The sequence below is a fragment of the Nasonia vitripennis genome (genome assembly GCF_009193385.2).
Source record: "Nasonia vitripennis strain AsymCx chromosome 1 unlocalized genomic scaffold, Nvit_psr_1.1 chr1_random0003, whole genome shotgun sequence".
Lineage (NCBI taxonomy): Eukaryota > Metazoa > Arthropoda > Insecta > Hymenoptera > Pteromalidae > Nasonia > Nasonia vitripennis.
In genome coordinates this window covers 1,137,796-1,152,902 of record NW_022279589.1, presented here as the reverse complement: position 1 = coordinate 1,152,902, position 15,107 = coordinate 1,137,796, and the positions used below count along the sequence as shown (strand labels likewise).

The window sequence follows — 15,107 nt, the reverse complement described above, 5'->3', positions numbered from 1 at the left end:
ATTGTTATCGTTATAATAATTGTAATTTTCGATTATAGGAGCTGCAGTGCTGATGTAGCTAATTCAGCAAACAAAGTAGAGAGAGACAGAGGGCTATACAGTCGCGCTGTGCCATGCAGCTGCGGCGAAATCAACGAGAGTGAAAAAACGCGATCCAAAATAGCGCGAGTACTTACCTGGCACGATAACACGTGATCTCGTGTCGCCCTTTCCCTATATTAATGATTTTGATCAGATTTTTTTTATTACCATAGTATTTTGCTAAGAAAATTGCTCCTTTAGTAAAATGATTAAGATTAAAAATGTTTTAAAAAAGCATTAATATACTGTTTATTTAAACAATATTTTATCTATTGGAGCTATAAATTTAGTTTAAGAAAGCTAGGTGCCAAAGAATTGGCAGCGATTTTCTCTGTTTATTCGGGCGCATACTGGACCAGCACATGGATTTTGGCTGGGATTTAACAAATTTCTTCACGGGTCAATGAGGAATATCCTACATTTATGGATAATTCCAGCCAAGTTTTAAAAAACGCTGCGCGGGGGGAGGGGGGTCTGCCAATGTTACTGCCGATTTTTTCTATGAAAATACATTAGAAAAAAAGGCTGTTTCTGTATTTTTAGCTTAGGTGTCAACAGTGCCCCTATAGAATTATTTGAATTCTCAGAAATCGCTTAATAGTGTCTAGTTAATAAAAATTTCATTAGAATTGCATTTTGATGGAAAACAAAATATCCTCTGTGAATCTATGGGTAATAATGTTAAATTTGGGTAAAAACTACTCACATGCCAGCTGCGCTGATACTTTCTGACCACTGGGGCATGTAAAATCGCGTACGCTCCACGGCCGGGAACAAAGAATGCTTGAATCGCATGATACTATCCGGATTATACCTCCCGAAACAGGCATCAGAACCCATAGAAATGCTTATATAATTTTTTTAATTTAATGTTTTTTAACCTTTATTTCACAATATTGACACAATATTGCAAATAATCTTTGAGCAATATTGCTGCAATATTGTTATTGATTTTTTGAATCGCAATCCAAAAATGCCCATATAGCACTTAATCTTTCGGCAATGTTGTCTGAAGGTTGCATTTGCAGATTCGTCAGATTCGAAAATATTGTACCCGGGTTATATAACTTTCGGAAAATTTTTCTGCAATATTGCTGTAAGGCATCATGTCCGTTTTTGGATTGCATTTCCAAAAGACAATATGTATATTACGACACAATTGTATGGAGATTATTTGCAATATTGTGTCAATATTGTAAAATAAAGGTAAAAAACAGTAAAAAACATGCTTAAACTATCGTACTAACTAAGGCAGACTTCAAGTAAAACGATTTGTTCGGCCGCCCAGGCTAAAACTGCCAGAGTTTCCGGTCAAGCTGGCCTTACATTTCTTTCAGTGTTAATAGACAATATACTATTTTTCGCATTTTTCTAGTTGGCCAAAGAAGGCCACTTTCAACTCGCTTTTTGGGTCAAAACTAGAGGTGTGCGAATCAAAAGTCGAGTTTTACATTTAGTTACGACATTATGGTGCAAATAATTAAACCAAAGACATAATAATATATATTATAAGTAACATATATTTATATTATAAAAAATCTAAACATATATATGTTTTGATTTTAAGTTAACATACGGATTTAACATATTCTATAGATTACAAAAGCAAAAAAATTTTGATAGGCTGAAAAATAAGTCCAAATAACCAATCGAGTTATTTTTTAGGCAAAAGATCGAAAAAAAAACTCAAAAAAGTACTCGAAGCAATTAATAAGTTTAAGTAATATATCATTGTTACGAAACAAGGAAAAACCATAGTATTTGTTAGATATGTGTAAAAACTCGACAATCGTGGTATTGAAGTAGATTTTTAACATCTCAGATTTATTTTGCAATTAAAACAAAAAAAGTTCAAGTTTGACTCGCACACCCCTAGTCAAAAGAACGCAGATCGTGCATGCGTTACAAAAATGTATGTACTGGACGACTCTGTTTTTTTGAGGCTGGCTAAAAAGAGCAATATTAATGCACTAATCATCAAAGGCACAGTACACATAGTACGCAACAATTTTTGCCCCTAGTTTTGTAATGTACAATTCCTTCAGAAAGATTAAGTGATTACCCATATAGCGCCCAATCTTTCGGCAATATTGCCTAAAGGTTGCATCAGCAGGTTTAGCAGATTTGGAAATATAGTGGGAAGATTATATAATCTTCTGGATATTGTCCAGCAATATTGCTATAAGTAGTAATGTCCGTTTTTAGATTGCATTTTCAGAAAACAATATGTATATTACGACACCATTGTATGGAGATTATTTGCAATATTGTGTCAATATTGTAAAATAAAGGTAAAAAACATTAATCAAAAAAATTATATACGCGTTTTAACGGGTTCTCATTCCCGTTTCAGAAGGTATCGTCCGGATGGTACCTCCCAAAACGGGCATGAAAACCCGTGAAAACGCTTATATAATTTTTTTCATTTAATGTTTTTTTACCTTTATTTTACAATATTGACGCAATATTGCAAATAATCTTTGAGCAATATAGCACCGATATTGTTATTGTTCTTTTGAAATGCGATCCGAAAACGGACATTACCCTTTATAGCAATATTGCTGGACAGTATCCAGAATATTTAATAATCTGCCTGCAATATTTTTGAATCGGATAAATCTGCCGATGCAACCTTCAGAAAATATTGCCAAAAGATCGGGTGCTATGTGGGTAGCTTTTAGGTAGATGGCGACATAATGGATACAGGTACAACAATAATGATATAAATGTAATTGTAAAATTTTCGTTAAGGTTGGGCAACACAATTTCAAAGTATATAAGACCTTGATCTGCGCCCTCGTCATACGTATACTTTTACTTGCCAGTGTAATGCTATCGCGCACCTCGATTTAATTTAATAGAAATTATTCTAATTTATTATATAAACAATAAACAATATAAGTGTTTCTAACTTAACTGAAAATATTTTCTTCTGATTTAAATAGGGAAGACAATGATTTAAAAAGCGAGGAATATCAATTGGTGCTGAAAAAAAAGATGCCGATGTTAAATAAAAAAGATAAACTTTTTTTTGTAACAGATGCAATAAAGATATATGTGAATGCGATTAATTCTCTATGGTAATGTTGATATTTATGTTACTTATATGTTGTATTTTTTATAGTCTTATAGTAATCCTATATAGCACCCAATCTTTTGGCAATATTGTCTGAAGATTGCATTGACAGATTTGTCACATTCAAAAATATTGCAGTCTGATTATTAAATCCGGATGGTACCATCCCATATAGCACCCAATCATTCGGCAATATTTCCTCAAGGTTGCATTTGTAGATTTGTCAGATTCGAAAATATTGTAGCAGGGTTATATAACTTTCGGAAAATTTTTCTGTAATATTGCTGTAAGGCATCATGTCCGTTTTTGGATTGCATTTCCAAAAGACAATAAGCATATTGTGACAATATTGCTCAAAGATTATTTGCAATAGTGTAAAACATAGGCGAAAAACATTAAATTCAAATAAATAAATAAATAAATAAGATATTTCAAGGGTTCCTTGAACTGTTCCTTGTTCATGAGCATCCCCATGCTCATTTTGGAAAGTATTGGGAAGTATGGGGAGCCCCTAAAAAAGCTTATTTAATTTTTTTAACTATAGTGTTTTTCACCTATATTTTACAGTATTGACACAATATTACAAATAATATTTGAGCAATATTGGAACAATATGCTTATTGTCTTTTGAAAATGCAATCCAAAAACGGACATGTTGTCTTACAGAAATATTGCAGGAAAATTTCTTTTAGTTTATTTAACCTTCGCACAATATTTTCGAATCTAGCGAATCTACAAATGCAACCTTGAGAAAATATTGCCGAAAGATTGGGTGCTTATATGGGATCCGACACGGGTATGAGCAAACGCTTATATAATTTTTTTAATTCAACGTTTTTTCACCTGTATTTTACAATATCGACACAATATTGCAAATAATCTTTGAGCAATATTGCTGCAATATTGTTATTGCTTTTTGGAAACGCAATCCAAAAACGGACATTACCTTTCACAGAAATATTGCTGAACAGTATGCAGAATATTTAATAATCTGCCAGCAATATTATTTAATCTGATGAATCTGCTGATGCAACCTTTAGACAATATTTCCAAAAGATTAGGTGCTGTATGAGATCTTAATGTTAAAGTTGTGTTTACGATAACACGAAGTATTTTTGCCTTATATGTATATTTTGCAAATATAATACGTAAATTATCATGAATATTTCAAAAGTTTGGTAATTTTAGTAAAAAATATTATTCATTATGTTAAAAGTTTTATTATTTCCACGCCACCCATAAGGTAAACAGAAGAGCGCGCTTTTTTTTTGATGACACAAATTTTACTGTTTTAGAATAAGAAATTAATATAGAATCTCATAGTAATTTTAATAAGCAATGATGTATTTTATAAACACAACTAGACCTCTTACATAAAAATCTGATGCCAGAACTGCAAAGGTTGACCCCTCGTATGAACTGCCACGACTGGGACAGTTTCCAAAGAAACCGAAACCGTACTGGCAAGCGGGCAAGAGTACCGCGTGTCACCACTACTGGAGCAAAGTCTACTAGCATCATTTGCGTACGTCTCACCGATGAAATGCAAACAGCCTGGCGCCGCAGCTGCAAAGTGGTATAGACAATTACCGACAATTTACGCAACGTTGGCCGAGCCTTTGACTCAGTTGACAAAGAAAGATCAGCCGTTCATTTAGGGCGATGAACAGCAATCAGTATTCCAGATGATAAAAACTCTCATCGCCTCGGCTCCAGTACTGCACTGATCGTGCTTCGATCAGCAGTTTGTCATACAAACCGTTGCAAGTGATACAGCGTTGTTTTGACGCAGTGCATAGATAGTCAAGATTGAGTACTCAATTCGCCAGCAGAGTACTCACCCTCACAGAGAGGAATTACACGGTCAGCGAACGAGAATGCTTGGCCGTGCTTTTCGCTATACGTTAGTTTCACTAGTACATCGAAAGTTATAAATTTAAATTCATGACAGATCACAGCAGCCTAAGGTGGCTATGCAATCTCTGTCAGCTGAGCAGAGTAGAACAGCGCGCGCCACCAGGTTTCATGGGAAAACGTGTGGTGTAAAGGCCTTGGCAATCGGTAGCCGGAGATATCATGGGCGTCTTCTCGAAGTCTGCTAAAGGCTACGAGTACGCACTTATCTTTTAGGGTTTGTTTACTTGATGGATACAGTGCGTGCTACTTTGCAAAGCCAACGGCAAAGCAATACTTCCCGCACCCGTTTTTTACTCGGATAATGGTACCAAATTTAAAAACAAGACAATAAACGAGTACTTGGCAGAGCAAGGAATTCACCACACGTACTCGCCGCCATATCACCCGCAGGTGAATCCAGTCGAGCAAATAACTGCACTGTCAAGAAAGAAATTTCCACGTTTACTCAAGATAATCATCAAGCATGGGACGAATACCTCAACGAGATAGCGTTTTCCCTCAACACCGCAGAGCATGAATCTACGGGGGCTTCGCTCGCGATGATGAATTTCGGCAAGCAGCCGTAAATGCCGGCATCTTTTAGAGGAAAAGAAGATCAAAAGGCTGCACAATAGGAGGCTTTGGATGCGTGGCGAAACCATTCGCCAAGCTGATAGCTGTGCACGAGCGTGCAAAGGCCCTGTCCTACGAATCGCAAGATCACCAGGCGGCATTTTTCGATACGACCCGACCTACGCCGCCTCCGCGGGCTCGTGTAAAAACACGTGCATGATCTGAGTCGGCCGAGCCGTACCTTCTGCACGCCCGACGTTAATTTACAATAAACAGGGCCCTTCTGGGGTTCCCATTGTACTGCCGCTGCGCCCTTTTTGGTCTCTATTTATAATCTAGCTACGTGTACATGTGTGCGTTTGTGAGGCATTCTCGAAATTTCGCATATTTACATTTTCTCCGCGCGCGACAATTCCTTCGTATTGTTGTGTATTTACTTCTGCCGGGAAAATTTCACGCTTCTTCGGCGATTTGTTTTGATCGCGCTCGGCACGGTGGTTTCGGGCTTTCTGCAGCGGTTGTGTTTGCAGACCCAATGTCCCTGCGCATAGACGTCGAACTAGCCTAGTTTCTATATCCTCGTGATATTTTCGGCTAAGTCTACAATACTAGCTTGATTAGTTGCAAACTACTGGTTTACCCTGACTTAAATTCTACCTAATCGCTTATTGTCGCTTTAATCTAACTTATAACTAAAATACAATATTTTAATTTGATTATATGAACTAAATTTCTACCTTCCTCTTCTTCGGAGCTACTTCCAAGTCCTTAATCGGTGTTGCGCCATCGTAATCGTTGTGCCTGTTGCCTGTTGAATTTTCGCCTCTGGTTCTTTTTTTCTCGGTTGACCGGGCTCAGAAGGATTCGTGCATGTACGGGTCCTAGGATATTCATGCCTATAATCCAATGTGGCTGTTGTTCCTCTACTTCTGCCCAAGGACTCGTCAGCAAGAGTCCCTTAATCTGTGTTTGTACTAGTAGAGTCTTTCGGATGCTGCTGCTGGAATGGCTGGCGAAACGGAGCTCGACTGTTGATTCTGCTGTTAATGCTTCATGCTCTAAACAATACTCCGCGGCTTCTGAGCTTAGGGTGGAAATCCGGGCTCCGGTGTCGATGACGGCGATAAACTCTTGACCGTATACCGATATCTCCATTGACATCGGTGTTGCTCTCACGAGGGCGCTTCTTACTAGCTGGTTGTCCATCCTTCTCGTTGTTGAGGGGGGCCGTTTTCTTTGCTACCTGCGGAATAAACCTTCTGTACCATGATATTAACCCTGAAAACCGGAGTAATTCTTTGAGGTTCGTTGGTGGTTGAAGATCGGTGATTACCCTCACCTTCTCTGGGTCTGTGTGTAGTCCTTCCTCATCGACGACATGACCTAGGTACTTCACCCGTTTTCTGCAAAAGTGACTTTTCTCCCAATTTGGCTTCAGCTTGGCATCTCGTAATCGGCGGAGAGTTTCGCTAATCAGCTGTAAGTGCTGTTCAGTACTCTGTAACAATGACTATGTCGTCGAGGTAACAGAACACATTTGGTTCTAAATCTGGTGTGATAACTGCGTTCATTAGCCGCATGAATGCTGCTAGTGCCGAGTGTAAACCGAATGGAAGCACCTTGAATTGCATTAGACCTCTTCCGGGGACAGTGAAAGCGGTGTACTTCTTGCTTTCTTCTGACAGCGGGATTTGCCAGTATCCATTTTTCAGGTCGATCGTGGTTAGGTACTTCGCCCCCCGGAGTTTGTTTAGCATCGCGTGAACTTGCGGTAGCGGTTGCGCATCTTTGATGCTGATTTTGTTGATGCCCTGGAAGTTGATGCAAAAGCGCCTCTTTCCATCCTTTTTCTTGGCAAGAACTATATTAGAGCTCCAAGCGCTGTCGGATGGCTCAATCACGTCTTCTTGTAACATCTCCTCGACCGCCTCGTCGATTATCTGTTGCATGGCGGGGTTGCGTGGCCAGTAGCGTTGTTTGATTGGATTTGATTCGGTTACCTTTATGGTGTATTCGATGAGCAGTGTGGGGCCCTGGATACTTCCGAAGAGTTCTTTCTCATATTGGATGAGTTCGTCCACTCGTGCCTGTTGATCTTGCGAGATTTCCTGAATGCCGACGCTGCTGATAGAGAGTACCGAGGTATTGTACCGGTTGGGTTGTAATTCCTTTCCGGCTATGATTACACGGATGTTCAGTTTGCGTAACGCATCCATCCCCAATAGCATTTCATGAAGTAGCCCTTCCATGACAATAAACTTGCTCCTGAAGGTGGCGCCGAGGGTCGTCGTTTTACCTTCCACGTAATCTGTCAGTTCGGTGGTTGAGCCGTCGGCCAGCGTGGCGATTGTCTCTTGCTTCCCATGCTGCCAACCATTGTTTCGTCCTATCATGGCGGTTTCTGGTGTCACAAACGAACTCACGACTCCTGGGTCGACTAATGCCCGCACGGTTTCATGGTTGATTTGTACGTTTACGAGGTATCGACAGTCTTGGTGCGGTCTCCCTCTATTGCTGAGCCGCCCCTTGGTGCTTTTCCCGAACGATCCGGGAACCCGTGGCAATCTCCTGTGAGAACACCGACCTTTCCACATACGGAGCAGAACTTCCGGCCGCGTTGTTTGCACCGCCAACAGCATTCGGCTCGGTTGTAATAATCGATGGTGCTTTTACTCGTGGTGTTTTTACTCGTGGAGGCGCTATTGATGGCGGTTTTTCGTTCTTGCTCGTGGAGTTTGGCGACGATATCTTCGTATTCTTCTATGCGTTGTATGAGCTGAGGTACGTCCGTTATCTCCTCCCGACGCACCCGTAATTGTAACTCGGGTTTCATATTGTAATATATATTATCGAGTTGCTCTATCACCGTATATCCTCCCCTTCTTCTCATCAGGGTGGTCAATGCGTTGCAGTAAGCCCTTATATTCTCGTTCGGTTTCTGAATTCGTTCGGCGACCTGTCTGGTTAGATTCCGCCGCTCACCGCTCGATAAATAAAAATTTCTCAGCCTGCTTTCGAGTTCCTTCCAGGTTTGACAGTCGCTGGCGTAGTTGCGTCGCCATTGCAGGGCTTCCCCACGCAGCAGCTCCGGTGCACCTTACAGCAACTGTACACTGGTGAATACGTATGATGCCTGTAGTTCCCGGACACGTTCTAGGAAAGAGTATACGTCTCTTCCCTCAAAATGACAGTTCCACTTACGTATTTGTGCGACGCTGTGCCTCCCAACACAGGTGCGCAACACCTAGAGCCTCGCATCCACTAGGATTTTTCTAAACGTAGGATTTGACCGCGATCATCACGTTTGGGAGAATGCTAGGGAGAGGGGAAAATGATCACACACAATGGTTAAGTTTTATTGCACATGTATTTCGCCCAGCCGTTCCCTACAACACGGTGGCTGTAGTACCTCCCGCGCACAGTTTAGCCACGCAGGGCTTACGCTGGGACGCTCAAACACGAGCCACGCTCGTGCAGCAGACGGCGGGCCACAGGCCCAGGTCCAGTCCGCTGACGGCTGACTCTCTCTCTCTCTCTCTCTCTCTCTCTCTCTCTCTCTCTCTCTCTCTCTCTCTCTCACGTGAGTACAACAGTCTGCTTTGCTCTGCTTACTTTTCTAAGATCTATTACTGCCGTACGCTGCCTTCGGGCCTATTGTTTTGTAGTTTGTTGCATGCGCCTTTCTGCAACCTTCATCGTGAGATAATAATCACTGGAGGCTGCAACTTCTTTCAACGCTAATTTCTTGCTCCAACATCACCTGCTGTAACCTAACCTGCAAACTCGCACGGCTTTTCTCCTTGCTGCACGGTGTCTATTTCTCCTCAAAGCGATCCCCGTGGAGCCACCTGTCGGGTACACGGAACACCACGAGCAACATCATCAATCACAGGTCGGTCAATTCTTACCTCTCTCGATTAGCACCCCATCTGGCTTTCGAGAGTATTAAGTCTCTAGCTTACCTATCAGTCGATATTATCAGTCGATAACCTACAACCTGCTACTACTTTACAACACGCTCTACATTATCGACTGCCAGTAAGTTGTCGACGGAGACTTAATAATAACATCAAAAATGAGTGGAATTGGTGTGAAGAATGCCGAGTCGCTCCTCACGTGTGCTCAATGTAATAAAGCTGCCAAAGGGAAAATGAAGATCTGCGAGCTGTGTAATCAGCAGTTCCACTCCATTTGTGTCAACATCAGGTCTATAATGGTTAGTGATACTGCAACGCTCGCTTGCGCAGTCTGTGCGGAGGAATATGCCACCGTCACACCAAAAACCACGCAGACGAGAGCTCAAACAGCAGCAGCGGCAGTAGCAGCAAATAGGTCAGCCAATGGCACGCCTGGAACCGGCGCGCACAAAAAGAACAACTCGGCACCTCCTTCTCTTGCGGGCTCCAGAACCCAGTCGCCTGCAAGAACACAGGTTTCGTTCATCGAAACGTCCCTTAAGGACATATTCGCGGCGCTGGATGACATTAGGAAGATCCAGAATGAGGCCCTTCAGGCACAAAACACCATGTCTGAAAGGGTCTCAAGAATCGAGAGTAGGCTTGGCCCTCTTGAAAGCCGCCTCAAAGCCCTTGACGGCTTGCCTGCGCTCAAGACTCGACTAACCAATGTCGAGTCCTCCATCTCCGAGCTGCAGGCTCAATATCAAGAGCTGTCGTCAAGGAGTCCCGCAGAGAAGCGCAGTATCAGCAGTGCTCCTGCCTCCGAGGAGATCAACAACCTCCGCAGTGAACTGGCTGAGGTTAAGAGGAAGCAGGAGCGCTCTGCGAATAATGTGGTGGTGATCTCCGGCCTAGCCTACACCCTGCACTGGACCCCACGGTCCTAAGGCGGGATGTTGCAACCGTCAGAACCATGGGGAGACTCGACGCTAACACCATCAACGCCCAAGGTGACAACAGATTTCCACCCCTAGCTATCACTCTCTCCTCCAGTGCGCTGGCCCGCTCCATCATAGTGGCCAAAGCCAGGAAGCGTAAACTTCATACCAGCGAACTCGATGATGCACTACTGGAGGAAGCGAAAGCTCTCTACCCAGATCACCAGGGACTTGTCAACATTAACGAGCTGCTTCCTCCAGAAATCCATAAGTTGCGCATCAAGACCAGGCTTGAGGCGAAGAGGGGAAAAGGTTGCCGTTCCTTCGTGAGGGATGGGAGGATTTACATCCGTTCTGGTGAGGACAGTTAGCGGGCCACTATCATCTCCACCGAAGCTGATCTTGAGGATTTTTTGGCCCGAACGCCACCAACAGCCAGCATGGACATCAAACACTAAGACACACACCTATTATCCCGCCAAAACCACCATCTAAATCATTCATCTCATCGACATCTGCCTCCAAGGTGTCTCTGTCTGAGGGTCTTAGGGTCTGTCATTTCAATGCGACCTCCCTTACGGGTCACATTGAGATGATCAGGTTCTTCTTGTCCACTCGTCCCCCCTTTCACGTAGTGGCTGTAACTGAGACCTGGCTGAGTGACAAGATACTATCCATCCCTTCACTGGATGATTACACTTTGTACAGACGGGACAGAAACAGGAACGGTGGAGGTGTGGCCCTCTACATTCATCATTCACTGACTGCTAGCGTTATCTCGTCATCTGACAGCGAATGGTCGGGCAAGCCGGGTAAGCCAGAGTATCTTTTTTGTGAAATCACATCTAAGGGAATATCGCCCATCTTCGTGGGAGTTGTGTATCGCCCTCCTCACTCACCCTTTAAGGGATCTAACTTCATCGAACAACTAACAATGCATATGCACAACTACTCCACGAAGGTCATCATGGAAGATTTCAATGCTGATCAGCTTTCCTCATTTGAAGACGCAAATTTCATCAGGGCTTTCATTGATGAGAACTCCCTTATTTCTGTACCATATGGTGCAACCCATCACAGACAGGACTCTGACACCTGGCTTGACCTATGCTTGATTGATGAGCAGGATCGCCTGCTCTCACACTGGAAGACTGACACTCCTTTCATCAACGGACATGACCTGATTACGGCCACACTCGACGTACAGATTCCACGCCACGTACCTACTACATACTCTTACAGAAACTACAAAGGAATCTGTGCTGAGAAGCTAAGGGACTTCCATCACTTGACGAATGCATCACCACTCTTAACACCAACATCTCGAACGCCATAAATCATCTCGCCCCAGTAAAGACCGTGACACCTGGACGTAAACGTCACCCGTGGGACCTATACTTTTATAGAATCGCGCGGGACGACGCTCATAAACGGATTGAGGAGGCCAGGTTGAATTACTACTATTCACGCCTGTCCTCCTTGACCGACGTTGCAGAGATCTGGAGAGAGCTTGGGAATCTTGGTATTACTACTTCTAAAACTCCTTCACCTGCTCGGTTCTCTCTGGATGCTCTCAACGAACACTTTAGCTCCATCTCAAATGACACTTCATCTTCAGGGAAATCACAGAATCGGACGTGTCGGCTGCAGTAACACACTTTAATACCCAGTCCAGAGGAAGTGATGGCATCTCACAGGTTGTAGTTTCTAAAGCACTGCCAATACTCGCTCCCTTACTCTGTCAAATTTTCAACCTGTCTCTGAGCGAGGCACGCTTCCCCTCCGCCTGGAAATCATCGCTCGTAAGAGCACTAAATAAAGTCAACTCTTCAACAGCTGTAACTGACTACCGTCCGATCTCTCTACTCTGTTTCCTGTCCAAGGCGCTGGAGTGCCTGGTGCACAAACAAATTTCTGAATATCTTGAAACAAGGCTTTACCTTGACAACTTCCAAACTGGTTTTCGCACTGGCCACAGCACGCAGTCTGGCTTGATTAAGCTGACTGATGATGTCAGACTTGGGATGGACAGGAAGAAAGTCACTCTGCTACTTCTATTTGACTTCAGCATGGCGTTTGATACAGTGTGTCACGTCAGGCTGCTCGGAAAGATATCCTCTTTCGGCTTCTCCAAGCAGGTCATCTGCTGGCTTGCATCTTACCTTTCCGGAAGAGAACAGGCCGTCATTGGTGACAACAACGAACTCTCAACATTCCTATCACTAAACACCGGTGTCCCACAGGGGTCAGTTTTGGGCCCCTTGTTGTTCGCGTTGTACATCAATGACATTGGCTTCTGCCTTGATTCAGATGTATCCCATCTAATCTACGCGGATGACTTGCAAATCTACTGCCAATGCCCCCTTGAGGAGCTCGACTCCTGTTCTGTCAGGATGAGTGCTAACGCCGAGAGGATAATGGGCTGGGCTGAATGTCAGTAAGACTAAGGCAATCGTCCTGGGTTCCTCCTACTATATCAATGCTCTTCCCTCTACTGCCAACACCTATATAAATATAGGGGGAGCCCAGGTCGAATACGAATCATCTGTACGCAATCTGGGGTTGGTGCTCGATTCCAAACTATCATGGAAAGAGCACATCATACAAATTTGCAAACGTGCTCACTCTTTAATGTATCGTCTCTACTTTTTTCGGAAGAGCACTAACTTCAGACTGCGCCAACACTTAGTGCAAGCACTCCTGTTTCCCATCATCGACTACTGTTCACTGGCTTACTGTGACCTGACGCAAGAACTCGACCTGAAGCTTCAGAGGCTTGTCAACACGGGGATCCGTTATATCTACGGTGTAAGGAGGGACGAGAACATCTCCCCTTATAGGCGTGAGTTGCAATGGCTTACCACCGCCGGACGTAGGAAATACTTTATGGCATGTTTGCTTAGATGCGACGTTGTACGTCGCAGCCGAGCAAATCGCGCGTTGTTGTTTGCGCGGCAACCTCACTCGATGCGAGGAAGAAAAGGCGATCGGTTCCAGCGAGGCCCGCGTTTTCTCGGACGCGAGCTACGTCCCGGGAATTCATGGAATTCGCTGGCCGACGTACCCAAGGGGGGAGCTCGCCGGTTCGAGCTGGCGCGAAACGAGCAGCCAATTAGCACGTCTCGCGCCTCGCGCAGCCAATCGGGCTACGTTATCAGCCGGGCCCGACGGACGACGGCGAGACGCCGAGCGCGCGCGGCAGAGCGGCTCGGCAGTTCCTTTCCGAGCCTTGTCGATAATACTTCGAAGTGACGAGAGCGCGCGAGAGGGAATCACGAAAAGAGTGAGAGTGAGAGAGAGAGAGCAGCAGCGCCACGACCTGGACCATCGCCCCGAGGAAGAGATCCCTCCCCGGAGACGACCGTCCAGCCGTTCAGCCAGAGGAAGGAAGCCGGAACGGGAGCCAGGCCTTTATTCCACTGTCTGCAGAGAGAGAGAGAGATAGAGGAAGAGCGAGAGAGAAAAAGTACGGGAAGCCAGCACCTCCTGGGCTAGCGAGGCTTCCACTGGGGGACGAGAGACTGGTGTTCGTCTCTCCTACACCAGGTAAGAATTCTTGGGTTGCTCGGGATACTCTCGGTGCGAGCCATTAGGCCGCCGAGAGAAGAGAGAGAAAGAGAGAGAGAAAGTCGCGAGTGTGTACGAGAAAGAGTGAGCGAGACGAGAGAGCGGTGTACGGTGCGGGCGTACACCTCGACGTCATCTACGCGGGGCATCGGGCCAGTGTGCACGAGAGCGGGAAAAGAAGAGAACAGCGTAGCGTAGAAGGATCGCGGGAGAGTGTGTGTGTGCGAGAGCGAGAGAGAGAGAAGCATCGGGGCGTCCGAGAAATCCTCGCTGCTCGGTAGCAGCAGGTCGGGCTTGCTGCCAACGCGAGGCAAAGTCGGTGCGCGCGAGCATCGAGAAGAGCGGGAGAGAGTAGAGAAGGGAGGGGAAAGCAGATAGCTACGCCGGCGTCGGTTCAGGCATCGCCAGGCCGGGACCGCTGGCGCGAGCTGTTAGTGAGCGCGCAGATACGTGTGTGCGTGCTCGAGAGTAGAGAGGGGGGGCCGCGTTGGTTCGGCCGACAACGCTGCCGTGAGCGCGCGCTGTGCTCGCGAGTATACGTGCGGGAGAGAGAGAGAGAGCGAGAGAGAGAGAGTGCGCCGGCCGTATCGCTACTCGAGCGGGTCGCGCCGAGCCGAAATTCGGGTGTGTGAGAGAGAGAGAGAGAGAGCAGACGGGTCAGACTGCGCGACGTCAGAGGCGAGAGACTCGAGGCGCGCGCGTGTATATGAGAGTAGAGGTGTGACGGCGAGCCCTTCGTGGTTATTGTGTGTGGGCGGCTACGGCCACCACGTTGTAAGGAAGGGCTGGGATAAATATACGTGCAATACAAGTTAATAAATGGTGTGATTACTTCCTCCTTCTTTCCCCCACGTTCTCCCAAACGTCGGCGATTACATTAAATCCCGAGATTAACGAAAAATCTTGGCGCGTACGAGGCGTCAAGTGTTGCGCCCAGCGTCGGCCGTACCTCTCCAACTCCTCCCAGCTGTTGACGCACTTTTCGCCAATAGCTCTCCGGTATTCCGGAAGGAGGTTCTGATATGCGATACGAAGCAAATCACGTTCGGATGGAGGTCGGCGAAAGCGCGAAGCCAG

General features: G+C 45.1%; 2 protein-coding genes across 4 annotated transcripts in view; one reads left to right on the top strand and one right to left on the bottom strand.

The window, feature by feature from the left end:
• The window catches only part of LOC107981926, a 457,580-nt gene that overhangs the window by 251,141 nt on the left and 191,332 nt on the right, over positions 1-15,107 (bottom strand). The gene's annotated exons all lie outside the window — the stretch shown is intronic.
• Positions 1-15,107, top strand: part of LOC107981322 — a 526,190-nt gene that overhangs the window by 404,021 nt on the left and 107,062 nt on the right. For 2 of the 3 annotated variants that reach the window (XM_031930377.2, XM_031930417.2), the window contains one exon: positions 3,027-3,161. The exons of the other annotated variant lie outside the window; for it this stretch is intronic. In XM_031930377.2, coding sequence (XP_031786237.1) covers positions 3,027-3,161 — 135 coding nt within the window. The remainder of the gene's footprint in view (positions 1-3,026; positions 3,162-15,107) is intronic. 3 annotated transcript variants of the gene reach the window in all.